General features: G+C 47.4%; 1 protein-coding gene across 1 annotated transcript; it reads right to left on the bottom strand.

The window, feature by feature from the left end:
- Positions 1–281: 281 nt before the first annotated feature.
- FAM161B (FAM161 centrosomal protein B) lies at positions 282–13,884 on the bottom strand. Its single transcript, XM_065404189.1, has 9 exons — positions 13,798–13,884; positions 11,510–11,829; positions 10,512–11,065; positions 5,145–5,482; positions 3,469–3,587; positions 2,798–2,965; positions 2,194–2,293; positions 607–740; positions 282–339 (listed from the first exon to the last, which is right to left on the bottom strand). The coding sequence occupies exons 1-9, from the start codon at positions 13,864–13,866 to the stop codon at positions 282–284; spliced, it is 1,860 nt and encodes a 619-aa protein (XP_065260261.1). The 5' UTR covers positions 13,867–13,884.
- Between the last annotated feature and the right edge of the window lie 157 nt (positions 13,885–14,041).

Raw genomic sequence — 14,041 nt, 5'->3', positions numbered from 1 at the left:
GTTTACGGTGCTCCTGTGTGTGTGGAGGATCCCATTTTGCTCCACACAACATGACCTTGCATGTACAGTGTGTGTGAGATCATGCTGTGTGGCAGACACCATGCTGCTCTACAAAATGGCATCCTCCAAGCTGTCAGGTCACAGGAAGCAGTAAGTCTGCAGGTAAAAAGTTTGGAACTGCTGCTCTCAAGAATCTTGGACTAAAGGAAATAATTGAAAGAAGGTCCACTGAGTCTTGTGCAGGGTTCTTATGTTGTCATTTTCTTTGTTCTCTGCTCTTCCTAAGATTCTTCTTCTTGTACAGTGCCAATGTCTGTGTCCTTCTGAGACTCCTGAGCTCTGTAGAAACAGTCAGAACCTTTTGTTAAGTATTGGAAATGATCTGAGCTACTTTAGTCTATGCAAGAGAAGCAGAAGTCTGGTCATACAGGTCATAAGCACAAAAAGCAATAGGGGAGCCTTATTACTTGAAATAGGCATAACTGAGTTATACTTTTCACCTGTGATGATGGCACAGCTTAGAATTCTTTGGGAACAAGGAGGAAGAATGTTTCTGTCTAGCCAAAGACAGGAGAGTTGGTTCTATATCCTTACTGCTTTCATTACCTGTGAGTTTCAGACTCTTCCTCCTTTGGTAGGTCAGTAGCATCTCTCCCTTTGTTCCTTACAAATTCCTCATTCAACCCCACCTGACAAAGGGTGTCTCGGTAGTGTCGCTCTGCCTCTTGCCGGGCATCATGCTATGGAATTGAAACAGAAAAATGAACCAACCAGAACTGGGTCCTTCCCCATAATGGACACCCTAAAATAATTCTATCTAGAGGGTTTCAGTTCCCAGCAGCTACACAGGGGCTGTGATAATAGAGAGAGCTCTGTTCAGAGTCACAACTGTGAGCCACCTCTTTCCACACTCCTGTTCCTTGCCCCTCTCATACTCCCTGCTGACAGCACTCCCATCCTAGTAGGCCAACAGATGTACCCCAATCCTGATTCAGCTACACCCTTCTTTCTATGTGCTGGTTCCCAGTTTGAGGGAGAGGTTGGGAAGCAGGTAATTTCAGTCCCAGGGGAGTACGGTGGGACTGGTGTAGGAATTAGATCCACTTTGGAGTCTCTCCCAGCCCACTTGCAAGCAGCCAGAAGTCATCCCCCCTCACTAGTCCAACACCCTTCATTTACTCCAACTAAACTCTGCAAATTTGCCTATTCCAAGATGTCATCCATTCAGAAATTAGACAGTTCTAAAGGTTAAACCAAACTATCGGTGTGGATGGCCTCCTTCTCTTTAGGTGAGTGAATGCCACACCAACCTTGGCTAATTCTTTCTAACCTGACAAATAGGAGATTGACCTCAATGGGGTTACTGCATAAAGATGCCTATGTCTTTCTCTTCCCACCCAGATCAATTGCTCAGCTGAACAGTTTTATTATGAGCCGGGAAGACAGCTCTTTTAAGAGGCTTAATTTAGTGTGCAGCTGGCTTGTCCCTACATCTAATCAGACTATTCCACAGCTCAGAGCTGATGTGTAGAATTTGAAAGAGGAAACCCAGGAGGAAGTTTTTTACATGGTACAAGGTTTGCAGCCACACCAAATGTTTGGTTTTTAAGCTGTTTATTTTTAATATAGTATAAGATATGTAGAGGATATTGTACATTGATGAGATGTACTGAATAAATAGTCCCTGCCCAACAAGCTTGCAGTTGATTGGAGGGACTACATTGTTTCTTTCTTTCTAGGACCTTTCCAAACAAAAGTACAGAACAAACACCAAATTGAGTATGGTCTTCAAATGGTTGTAGACTGTAGATTTTTACATTGTAAACTATGTTATTCAGGGCAGGGACAGTGAGTTCATATAGTGCCTGTCAGAATGATGCCCTAATCCTGATTAGGGCCTTGGGGGGTTACTGCATTATAAATTAATAAATAGCTGTAAAGCTTCACAGAAAAGCTGAGCACAATGGAGTGTTTTTTTTCCTGAGGGAGGGAGGGAGGGAGGGAGTGAGTTTCCCAAATATTAAATGGGAAGCTGTTCCATGTCTGTCCCTTTCTGAATTTAGTCCAGAGACTACATAGCTTTTGAACCTTCTTATTCCTGGCTGAATTCCACCCAGCTTCCTTACTCATCTCTACAATTAGCTGACAAAATATCTTGTGCTCCATACTGGTACTAGAGCTTTGAATGGTTACCTTTGTGACCTGTTCGAAGAGGTATGGTCGGTTCTTGACTCGTATCTGCATTTCTTCCAGTTCTTTTTTGTACTCCTTTGTTCTTTTGCGGTCATTCTGCCTGAAATGGAAAAGTTCCCTGACTAATCGTGGTGCCCTCTGACTGACTTCTTGGTTTCTGATCAGTTGGAATGACCTTCTAAACCCTCATCTCAAATACCTCCAGGACATGCTCTTAATTGCTTGCTTCTGCTTCACATACTGTGTGCATCCGACAAAATGCATTTATGCTGCTGCAGGGTACACAGTACTAGGTAAGGTTCCACTTGAAGATGAGCAGTGAAACAGTTAATACAAACACAAATATTGAGGATGCAGTGGTGGAGGCACTCACAGAAAATGTGATCCTTGTGGTTTTTTCTATCTGTTTGGAAACAGCTGTGTTGAAATGCAAAATAAAAATAAAAATAAAAATGACAGTGAAATGGGCATGACTGCCAGAGGAAGGTAAATTTTGGGTCACAGGTGCCCAGGGTCAATCCCCTTCCAAAGCAATTATCTTTTGTTGTTAAAAACAAGCTACTGCTGCAAAGAGCTATCTATCAATGTGGCCTGGGATACTGACCAGTTCTGTTTCAGCTTCTCCTTGTGCGTCTCCTCCAAGCTTTTATGGGGATCCATTGCTTTTGCTCGACTGCTCATAGATTTATGCATAGCCTGACATTTCTTTCTCTGTATCTCCATCCAATGAATTCCTTCATTCTCCCTGCTCTTTTTGTCTTCCTGGCAGTATCTATACAGAGAAAAGTGGGTAATGGGGCAGCAAGTTCATTTCAGAGTACAGGAGTATTGGCTGTGAATCTCACTCTGCTAATGCTGAAATGTGACAAGCTGTCTAAAAGGATAATTAATGTGTTACTTCCATGTAATGCCAAAAACACTTGGGGTGGAGCATGGCAAGAGAAGGGAACAAGCAAGGGAAAGGGATTAGCAAGGGGGAAATATATGGAGGAAGAAGATGAGAGAGGGAGGACAATAGGCACTTGGATACTAAAGTGATGGGACTATCTAAGAAATGACAGACACACATGCAGAGGGGAAAAAACGTATCTTACAGAGGTCAGCACCTCTTGTCATTCAATGGGGGAGAAGCTGCTTCCAGAAAAACCAATGTAGGCATTGGTGGGAGAGGCAGGTGTGATGGGGAAGAGCTAAACAATTTCAACTGTCATCTTCTCTACTTTATTATTAGTGGGGCATGGTCCTGTAACCAAGTACCTTTTTTTCCCTACTCACCTAATAGCAGATTCCCTCTTTCTTGTTGCATCTGTAATGTGCACTGGAAGGGTGTTGGAAGAGAGAGAGGAGAGACCAGTCAGAGAATGACTTCTTTGCACCGGAGCCTTGGAAGACTGCTGAAAATCCAGACAGAAATGAAATCTAGTTTAGTATAATTGTGAAATGTGCTGAATCTCCTCTGTTGTTCTTTAGGTAGCTACTGAAGAGACTCAAACATGTCTTTAGCAGTCTGTGAGGACAGACCTCCAATTCATGCCTACCAATGAGGTTGGTGGAAGTCCTTAACATGACACTGAAGAGAGAGATCAAAAAGATAATCTTGTCCATCTCTTCCCAGTGCAGCATTACCACTTTCTAGAGCAGAGGTGGGCAAACTATGGACCGCGGGCCACATCCGGCCCGCAGGACCGTCCTGCCCGGTGCTCTGTGCTGCGCAGTGGTGTGGCTGGCTCCAGCTGGGCGGCGCGGCTGCAGCACCACCAGCCACCGGTGCTTTAGAAAGCGCGGTAAGGGGGCGAGGAGTTGGATAGAGGGCAGGGGAGTTCGGGGTGGTGGTCAGGGGGCGGGGGTGTGGATGGGGTCAGGGTGGGGAACAGGGGGGTTGAATGGGGGCAAGGGTCTGGGGGGGCAGTCAGGAATGAGAGGAGGGGTTGGATGGGGCGGTGGGGGTTCGGGGCGGTCAGGGGACAGGGAGCAGGGGTGTGTGGATGGGACAGGGGTTCCAGAGGAGCCGTCCGGGAACGGGGGGGTTGGATGGGGCAGGAGTCCCTGGGGGGGGGGCACGACCCCCTCCCCTAACTGGCCCTCCATACAATTTACGAAACCCGATGCAGTCCTCAGGCCAAAAAGTTTGCCCGCCCCTGTTCTAGAGTTTTGTTCAGTCTAATTTTAAAGACCATCTTTTACAACTTTCCTTGGAAGACTATTCCACAGCCTAATGCATGTCATTGTCCACAAGCTTGTGCAGATATTCTGCATGAATTTTCCCTTTCTTCTTGATTACTAAGAATGCATAATGTTTACAAAGAAGTGAGTTTCTAATCAATGGCACATATTGTTCAATATAGATAAGGAAATAAGGTTGTTGAAAACACACAAGGCAAATTATACTATAATTTTTAAAAAATCAGATTGTATGACTTCTTCCTAGCACAGTATAAAGAACTGAACAATGGAAAGGCTATTATTCTCATCATTCTAGAATGCACTGTTGGGTTACCAGGCCCCGGATACTCCTGGAGGCAGCCCACTGGATCACTGTTTTGGTGCCCAGCTGCTCATATTACACCATAAACCCAGTTTTCTTCCTCTGTCTGGCAGAAGCAGCTCACTGTACTCTGTCTTGTTTTGGGGAAGGTCTTGGACTTTGGTCTTGAACGGAGTCTGTTCCCCTCAGCTCTCCTCCAGCAGGCAGAAGTCAGATTGATCTCAGTGGGTAGGCAGAAATGGCTGTGCCTTGGCTGCCTTTGCCTCACTCCTCAATGCCCTGCCTCTGGCTGACCCGGGATCTAGGGAGGGGCCGTCTTAGACAAGAGCAGAGAGGTCTCCCTGCCAGGTAGGTTAGCTTCAGTAAAAATATATAGGATTATAAATCAAAAGACAGAGATCCCAGCAATCTGACACCTGGAGCGGTGTGAAGGGTGTAATGCTGCAGAAACACATCATCCCCTCACCTTCATTTTCTGCTCATTAGCCTGTCTCTGCCTGTAGTGGAGATTGGAGGTTCTCAGTTTAAATGGTTGATTACGAGTTGGCTCTTTGACTTCTCGTATCCTTATTGCTTCTCTCTGAAACGCCCAGTAAAGTCTTTCAAAATCAGGCACCGCTGGGTTAATTCTTGGTTTAAAGCTGAAGTCATCTTGCAGGAAGCTGAGTTTTTCTTGTTTGGTTTTGGTGGCGATTCGGGACTGTGGCTCTCTTTGTCTGTTGCTAGGATCAATAGGAGCTGAGGAGTTTTCCAACAAATCCTTGGCTCTCATCTGAATGCGAATTTTCCTGTAGAGTTCAGCTTCTGGGAAACAAAACCAAATCAATGAGAATAAAGACTGGAAGAGGGTGTTGGGAACTGCCAACACAGAAAAGGGAGAGGTTGGGAGCACAGTGAGGTCTTGCTCCTACAAATATTTCATCATAATGGGAGAGAATGGGAGCGGCTAACACAGGCAGAGTGTTCAATATTGGTTTGCTTAGTGCATTTTTCCACCCAAAATGCAAGATTGGTCCTTATGACTTTTTCCTAACCCCTCACAAGCACCATGGACTGATTTTTCCTTTCTTGCTGTGGCATAAATTACTGAGCACACCATCCCTCCAGGGGTGCAGTTTCTGGACAGGTTGTTTCTCCACCGCCACCACCATAAGGGTGCCGGTGAAGGTAGCTGCACCCTTCTGTCCTGCAGGAATGTGATGGTAAGGGGGCTCTGTGATGATCTGTTGTTTTCTTCCATTGAGTAATGTCCCTGGGGCTGATCACATGATCCAGACATTGTAACTCGAGTATACTTTTACCAGGTGATTTTTTTTTTCTATGAAGGATCCAGTGATCTTAGTCCATATTAGAAAAGATTCTGGGTAAAAATACATACAGTGGGGAGCAGAGCTCTGCATCCCTGAAGTCCTCATTTCATGTCATTTCTGGGCCTAATTTTCTGTGGGAGGTGGGGAGTGTATGTTGTAGGGATAATATGCAAATTTGACTTCTTTCATCTGTGCCATTTTCGTGGACACTATGTACGCAAAATAATTTCCCCACTTTTAGAAAGGATGGTGGATAGTGCTGTTGGCACAATAAGGTTTTTATAGGGCTTGTGTAGAAATATATATAGTCTACAAGGTTATAATGACTTAAGTGTGACATTCTATTGAAAATGTTCAATTTTTTCCACTGATTCTCATGTAACACATGAAACCTGCATTTGTGCATATCCAATTGGTCAGTTGCCTAATTACAATGGTACAAGGTACCCACACTGGCTGCTGGGACATTGACCATAATGGTACAGCACAGAATAGCAAAATAATGATCCACCGAATCTGGTAGCACTCTCAGATCACACCAGTTGTCTAACCAATCAAGTATCTTATATGTCTTCCCTATCCAGTCAGTTTAATAGTCCATTTAGAATAGTACATTGCAAGAGAATATAGCTGGTGGAAAAAATTATAACAAACACACTCAATTGGAGAGAAAACCAGAGGCAACAGTAAAGGGATATGGATTACAGCAATTAGCAAATTAGACATTTGCAAAGAAATGTGATATGGCTTTAAAATGGCCAATGCAAATTTGGATAGTATATGCAAACACATCATGTCACAGAGCATGGAGGTGATGAGAGACTGTACATGGCTCTGGTGAGGTCTGCCTGCAATAGTGGTTTGAGTTCTTGGCACCATAGTACCAGAAAAATATTGACAAAGTTGAGGGACTGAGAAGAGCAATAAAAATGATTAGGGGATTGATTTCTCAAGAGCTAAACAACAACCACAGTGTAACAAGTCTACAAATATCTGAAGGAAAGAAAATTTATTTAGGGGTCTTCAAGTAGGTACATTTAGGCTGAATATGAAGAAAAGTTCCCTGATAGAGCTGTACTTAGCTAAGGAATTCTTGCCTGAAGGAACTGGTGGAAGTCTCATTGCTTGGGACATTTAAAAGTGGACTATATAGAGCCCTGGAAACAAGACTGTGGGGAACAATCTTGTATAGACTTTCATAACTTAACAGATGTCCCCCATCTTGAACTTTTAAGATTCATCGTGTCCTTTAATCTTCCACTGCCAACTCTGTCACAGACCAGCATAGTCCATGTAGCTCAGAATCAACAGTCTGACCCCCTGTGGTACTGGAAAATATTGTAAATCTATCTAATCCACCAGGGGCCAATATTAGATGTTTCAGAAGAAGGTGTAAATTTCCCTGAGCTAGTAACCCTCATGAAGGCCTGTACTTTCACATCAACTCAGCAAGCTAGAGGGGGTGAGCCAATGAGCTCAGGGACAGCTCAGAACAGCATGCTAAAGCTGCTGAACCCATGAGTTCAAAGATGCCTTGACATCAGTCCAGACAAAATGAGGCACTGAGTGACCATACAACATCATTCCCTTTAACAACAGACCAGAAATCTAGAGGTTTTAAGTTGGTAACTTCAGAGAGACTTCTAACTTGATATCAGCAAAGAAAAGCTAGAAGGGCATGTCACTAACCTCACAAAGCCCTGTGCATTGACATCAGCCAAGCCAGTTAAAGGAGCTGAGCCAGTACCATAACAGAGCTTGTCCCCTGATATCAGATGAACAAGCTAGAGGTGCTGTGTCAGAACTTCTATGGCTCCTGCTCTTGCTTCTTCATTGGTGAAATAAAGATTCATCTGGTAGAAAAATCAGGAGTGGGGAAGGAGAAGCTGTGGTTTGGCTGAGCACCTTATATAGGACTCCAAGCCTTATTATCAGTATATGTGGAGCACACTGCACCTGATGGGAGAGAAATGATTGTCCAAATTATAATCTCCCATCAGCTTTCTTGGAAGATCTGTCCCACTGCTGGTTACCCCTCCCATCCAGAGGAAAAACTGAATTACCCCATCAGGTTCCTCTCCTGTTCTGGCATTCCGTGGTGGGATGTGTGAGAGGAGGGGGTGGTTGGGAGCACAAGGGATGTGCTCCTACAGCGTTCCCATACTGTGTATTCATGTTTACTTGCACACGCTCATGATTGGACAGCTATGAGCTTACTTGGAGACATGGATATTTTTCAAAGACCAATGTTCCCATGCTCTTCCCTGGGCCATGTTCCATCACACAGGTTGATGCAATGTCATGTCACTATGTGACAACATCACTAGAATTGGTGACTCCCCCTCCTATTTTGATCTACTTTAACCATTATTCCTTCATTACAGAGACAATATGAGTGAGGTAATATCTTATATTGGACCAAGTTTTATTGGTGAGAGAGACAAACATTTGAGCTACACAGAGCTCTTTGGCCTGGGAAAGGTACTCTGACTGTCACAGTAAATACAAGGTTGAACAGATAGTTTACTTATGCAGTTCAACCTTGTATTTAGCTATGACACTGAGTACCTTTCCCAGAACTGAGGAAGAGCTCTGTGTAACTCAAAAGATTGTCTCACCAACAGAAGTTGGTCCAATAAAAGACATTACCTCACCCACCTTGTTTCTCTAATATCCTGGGACCAACACTGCTACAACAACATGCTTTACTCCTTCATGTAATTCATGTAACTATGCAATACTACACCAGGGGTAGGCAACCTTTCAGAAGTGGTGTGCCGAGTCTTCATTTATTCACTTTAATTTAAGGTTTCACGTGCCAGTAATACATTTTAATGTTTTTTAGAAGGTCTCTCTCTATAAGTCTATATTATATAACTAAACTATTGTCGTATGTAAAGTAAACAAGGTTTTCAAAATGTTTAAGAAGCTTCATTTAAAATTAAATTAAAATGCTGATCTTACGCCGCCAGCCTTCTCAGCCCGCTGCCAGCCTGGGGTTCTGTTCACCTAGGCCGGCAGCGGGCTGAGTGGGGCCTGCGGCCGGGACGCCGGCTGGCAAGGGGCCGGCAGCCGGGACCCCAGACCTGGGGGTGGTGGTGTTCAGGGGTCAGGGCAGAGGGCTGGGTGTGCGTGTGGGGGGTCAGGGCAGAGGGCTGGGGGTGTGGGGGGGTGTGCAGGTCAGAAGGCTGGGAGTGTGGGGGGGTTCAGGGGTGAGGGCAGAGGGATGGGGGCTGTGGGGGTGCAGGGCAGAAGGCTGGGAGTGTGTGGGAGTTCAGGAGTCAGGGCAGAGGGCAGTGGGGGTGTGGGGGGGTTCAGGGTCAGGGCTGAGGGCTGGGGGGCGTGGGGGTGCAGGGCAGAGGGCTGGGTGTGGGGGGGTTCAGGGGTCAGAGCAGAGGGCTGGGTGTGTGTGGGGGGTCAGGGCAGAGGGCTGGGGGTGTGGGGGGGGTTCAGGGGTCAGGACAGAGGGCAGTGGGGGTGTGGGGGAGTTCAGGGGTCAGGGCAGAGGGCTGGGGTGTGTGGGGGTGTAGGGCAGAAGGCTGGGTGTGTGGAGGGGTTCAGGGGTCAGGGCAGGGTGTGGGGGTGTGTGGGGGTACAGGGCAGAAGGCTGGGTGTGGGGGGGAGTTCAGGGGTCAGGGCAGAGGGGTGGGGGTGTGTGGGGGTACAGGGCAGAAGGCTGGGTGAGTGTGGGGGGGTTCAGGGCAGAGGGCTGGGGTGCTCAGCTCGTGGGGGTGCTCCCAGCCCCCTGACCTGAGCGGCTCATGGCAGTGGGCTGGAAGGGATATGCCCTGTTCCACACCCTTCCCCAAGGTCCCGTTCCTACCTCTTCTCTGCCTCCTCTACGGAGCAGCAAGCACGCTGCCACTCCTCCCCCTCCCCCTCGCAAGGGCCATCAGCTGATCGGAGCAGGGAAGGAGAGGAGGAGGGGCAGGAAAGCACAATGCTGGGGGAAGAAGCGGGGGAGGGGAGAAGCTTGGCTGCCGCAGGACCAAGCTTCTGCCTCCTGCCCCCGCAGGGGAGAGCGGTGGGTGGGTGGGCTGAGTGGGGCTGGGCGCAGGGACCGCGGCAGGCAGAAGCGTGCCACTGAAAATCGGCTTGCGTGCCGTGTTTGGCACACGTGCTGTAGATTGCCGACCCCTGTACTACACTATGGAGAAAATGTCTTCCCAATTCACATGCTGCAGATGCTGGGAAGTTCTCACTGCCTGCTTCAAGGTGTGAGAGCCCTGCCTCCCTGCTTCCTTTACTCTGATAAAATAAATGTTTGTACGTGATGGATGGACAGGCTAACAAGCAGCCCTCTTTCAATCCCTACACGTGGGACAACTACTTCTTTCTTATGGCTCTGAGCAATCTTGACTCTTTTCCTGGAGAGATGTCCCTATCAGGAAGTGCCTAACAGGACAAGGAGCAGAACATGTTATTTCCCAGCATGCATTGTCATGGCAGTCAGTGAGAGAGGTGACAGGCAAAGTGAGGCAGACATGGAATCCCTTCTACAGGAAGATGACTAAGCACTTTACCTTTGAGTTTATCCCCAAGAACTGGGTTATAGATGAATTTAGGGACTGTCTTGTTGCCTTTTGGTTTGGAGTTCTCAACTGGAGCCAGTGCTGCCAAGATCTTCTGTCTGATGGCCTCCTTTTTCTTGTCCTCCTTCTCCAGGAAGCTGAAGGGTCGCTGAGTGGAAAGGAGCAACTCTTTTCTCTTCTGTGTTGCAACCTCCCTGCGAATCTCATTCTGCTCCATTATTTCCTGGTAGAGTGGCAAGTAGACATGGGCAGGCACCGGCTGTGCGCGGAACTGCTTCTGGCACTCTGCCTCCTCCTGACTTTGTCTTTTGTCCCTTTGTTTTTCCAGCTCAAGGGATGCACGTGATTTCATCAACTGGGGCTTTTTATGAGCCTCACGCAGAGTCATCTTGAAGGGCTGGGGGATGGTGATAGTAGAGACCCAGGCAGATGCAGCACTCTTTGGCCTCAGGTGGGACTGAGGAAGTGAGAGAGGATTTTGCTGATCCCAAGGACTGTCCAAGTTTAGGTCAGTTACAGAACTGGACTGGCTTATGATACTAGATCTGTGGGTAGGACAAAGACATGATTATTAAAGAGGCCGTAACAAATAAAGCGATAAGAAATCTCAAAGGGACATGCAATAGAGAGCTACCTTCTGGCTGGGTAGAAGTGACACTTATATACATTTGTAAAGTCCTTTGAGAACCTCTGATCAAAAGTGCTATATAAATGCAATATACTAGAGAGTTGCATACTTTGTTGCTTATGTAGGCCAAGCAGCACATACAACTGGGCCCCTCACCCCTTGATGCCTAGAATGTTCCCTGAAATTTTGGAATTGATCCAACATGGTCTTCCAAAGTTATCATGTTACAGACAGACAAACAGAAATGCCATTGAGTGGAGGGTTAGGTCTCACTTGCTCGGCCAATATCGGAATTCAACTGGAGGCATTTCCAGGAAGATCATGAACAGAAGGAAAATAACAGGTTTCCAATGTGTCCTACCTTGAAGCCTCATAGGGCTTGCCCTGCAGAGTCAATCGCCCGTTGTCTTGGAAGAAGTCTTCCAGTTCCTCCTTGAAGGGTTTCTGGTCATTCTCCAATTTTACCTGGTAGAGCAAGCCCAGTTCTAACAGATACTGTCTGTTTTTCATCTTGAGTGCCTGCAGTGTGTCATAATACCCCTCAGCTGAGTTTGAGACAGCTACCATTTCCTTGCCTGGCTGGAGAAAATCCAACAGCTCATCTGTCCTGGGCTGAGTGACACCACCACCAACTCTCTCTGTTTCTGGCTCAGAATCTGAGGAAGGTTGAGGTGGAAACACCTAGAGAGATCAGAGCTGGATGTTCAGTAAAGCCATTAATAACGGTCTTACACTAATGTCTTGAGCTCTGAGAGGCAACTCCCACACACAGCCTTCTGCCTGTTCTGATGCCAAACTCCATCTTAGCCAGCTGCATTCCCACTGGTGCAGGAAGGCAGAAAATACAACATAAAAGAGCTGACAAGGATAAGTGCAGAGTCCTACACTTAGGAAGGAAGAATCCCATGCACTGCTACAGGCTGGGGATCGACTGGCTAAGCAGCAGTTCTGCAGAAAAGGACCTGGGGATTACAGTGGACGAGAAGCTGGATATGAGTCAGCAGTGTGCCCTCATTGCCAAGGCCAACGGCATATTGGGCTGTATTAGTAGGAGCCTTGCCAGCAGATCGAGGGAAGTGATTATTTCCCTCTATTCGACACTGGTGAGGCCACATCTGGAGTACTGCGTCCAGTTTTGGTCCCCCCACTACAGAAGGAATGTGGACAAATTGGAGAGAGTCCAGCGGAGGGCAACAAAAATGTTTAGGGGGCTGGGGCACATGACTTACAAGGAGAGGCTGGGGGAAACTGGGGTTATTTAGTCTGCAGAAGAGAAGAGTGAGGGGGATTTGATAGTAGCCTTCAACTACCTGAAGGGGGGTTCCATAGAGGATGGATCTAGACTGTTCTCAGTGGTGGCAGATGACAGAACAAGAAGCAGTGGGGGAGGTCTAGGTTGGATATTAGGAAACACTATTTCACTAGGAGGGTGGTGAAGCACTGGAATGAGTTACCTAGGGAGGTGGTAGAATCTCCATCCTTAGAGGTTTTTAAGGCCTGGCTTGACAAAGCCCTGGCTGGGATGATTTAGTTGGTGTTGGTCCTGCTTTGAGCAGGGGATTGGATTAGATGACCTCCTGAGGTCTCTTCCAACCCTGATATTCTATGATTCTATGACCTAAAAGCTATAAAAAGCAGAATACCCAGTGCCTCTCTAGCGCTCCCTGTCATGCAAGGGTCTTGCTGTTGGGGCTGTTTCAGTTTACACACTATAATCTATGCAACTCAGTCCTTTATGCTCTCCTCCCCACCTTCAGTTGTGTCCAGCACTTTTTGGACATAGCTGTGAATCTGGCCTATGGTACCCAGTCCTGTTCCAACTGACATCAATAGCAAAAACAAAAATCTCATTTTAGTGATGGGAGCAGGATTGAGCCTCTAACTCTCACTGGAGTCAATGGCAGCAGGAATCAGCCCCAAACTATCCACAACAAAATTCATTAACAACTTTGCTTAATTACAATCTATTTTCCCCAAATAGTGCCAGGTTGGGAGTTTTAAGGGGATTTAACTATTTGGGAAATTTGGAGAGTTATGAACAAGTATTTCTGAGGTAGTGGGAGACAAAGAAACAGAAGTCAGGGTAATTTTTCAATGACCTGTAACACAAACATCCCTCTTTGACCTCTGGGGTGAATCTGGCAGTCATCAGGCCATGTACATTTTCCATGCTATATTTTTAGGGAGGTTAAAATAATGGAAGCTGGCTGTAACCTTACCGGGGCAGAGGCTGCAGCCTCTCCACAAGGCAGACAAAGGGTTAGGGTGCTGATGTCCAAGGTCTCTGGCTAGTAAAGAGGAATGGGGGCCAGTAGGGGACAAAGGGCTTTCCCGTGGTGCAGGCACTGGGACTTAGGCGACCTGGCTTCTTCAACTCCCTGCTTCGCCGTGGCCTCCCTGGGCGACCTCGGGCAAGTCACGTGGCCTCCCTTGGCATCAGTTCCTCCCGTGCAATAGGGGGAAGAGCCCCTCAATGGCCAGACCAGGGGTGGTGCTCCGTTGCCATAGTAACGGGGCCATGGCGCTGAGGTGACACACGGGCCGTCAATCCCGCACGCGCCCTGAAACCGTTACTCGGAGCGGGCAAAGAAAACGCCGGTGGTTCCCATGGTAACAGCCCCATGGTGCTCGGCCCCGCCCTTCTCTCACCTGTCGGGTCCGCGCCCCGGGCCCCATTTTGGCTCCACTTAGGGCTCCCAGTTGCCTCGACACTGTCATCTCTGGTCCTCACGGGCTGTGCCTAGCCCCGCCCTCCGGCGGGCCCTACCAGTTCATTGGTCAGTGGATGCCAGTAGGCTAGTCCAATTAGCGCTGTGGCCAGGCCTCTAAGCCCGCCCTCTCTGTCCTCGCTGCTTCAATAGCCAATGATCGCCTTTCCTACTGCCCGTCGATT

The sequence above is a fragment of the Emys orbicularis genome, chromosome 4 (genome assembly GCF_028017835.1).
Source record: "Emys orbicularis isolate rEmyOrb1 chromosome 4, rEmyOrb1.hap1, whole genome shotgun sequence".
NCBI classification, from domain to species: Eukaryota; Metazoa; Chordata; order Testudines; family Emydidae; genus Emys; species Emys orbicularis.
This window is presented reverse-complemented; position numbering and strand designations above follow the sequence as displayed.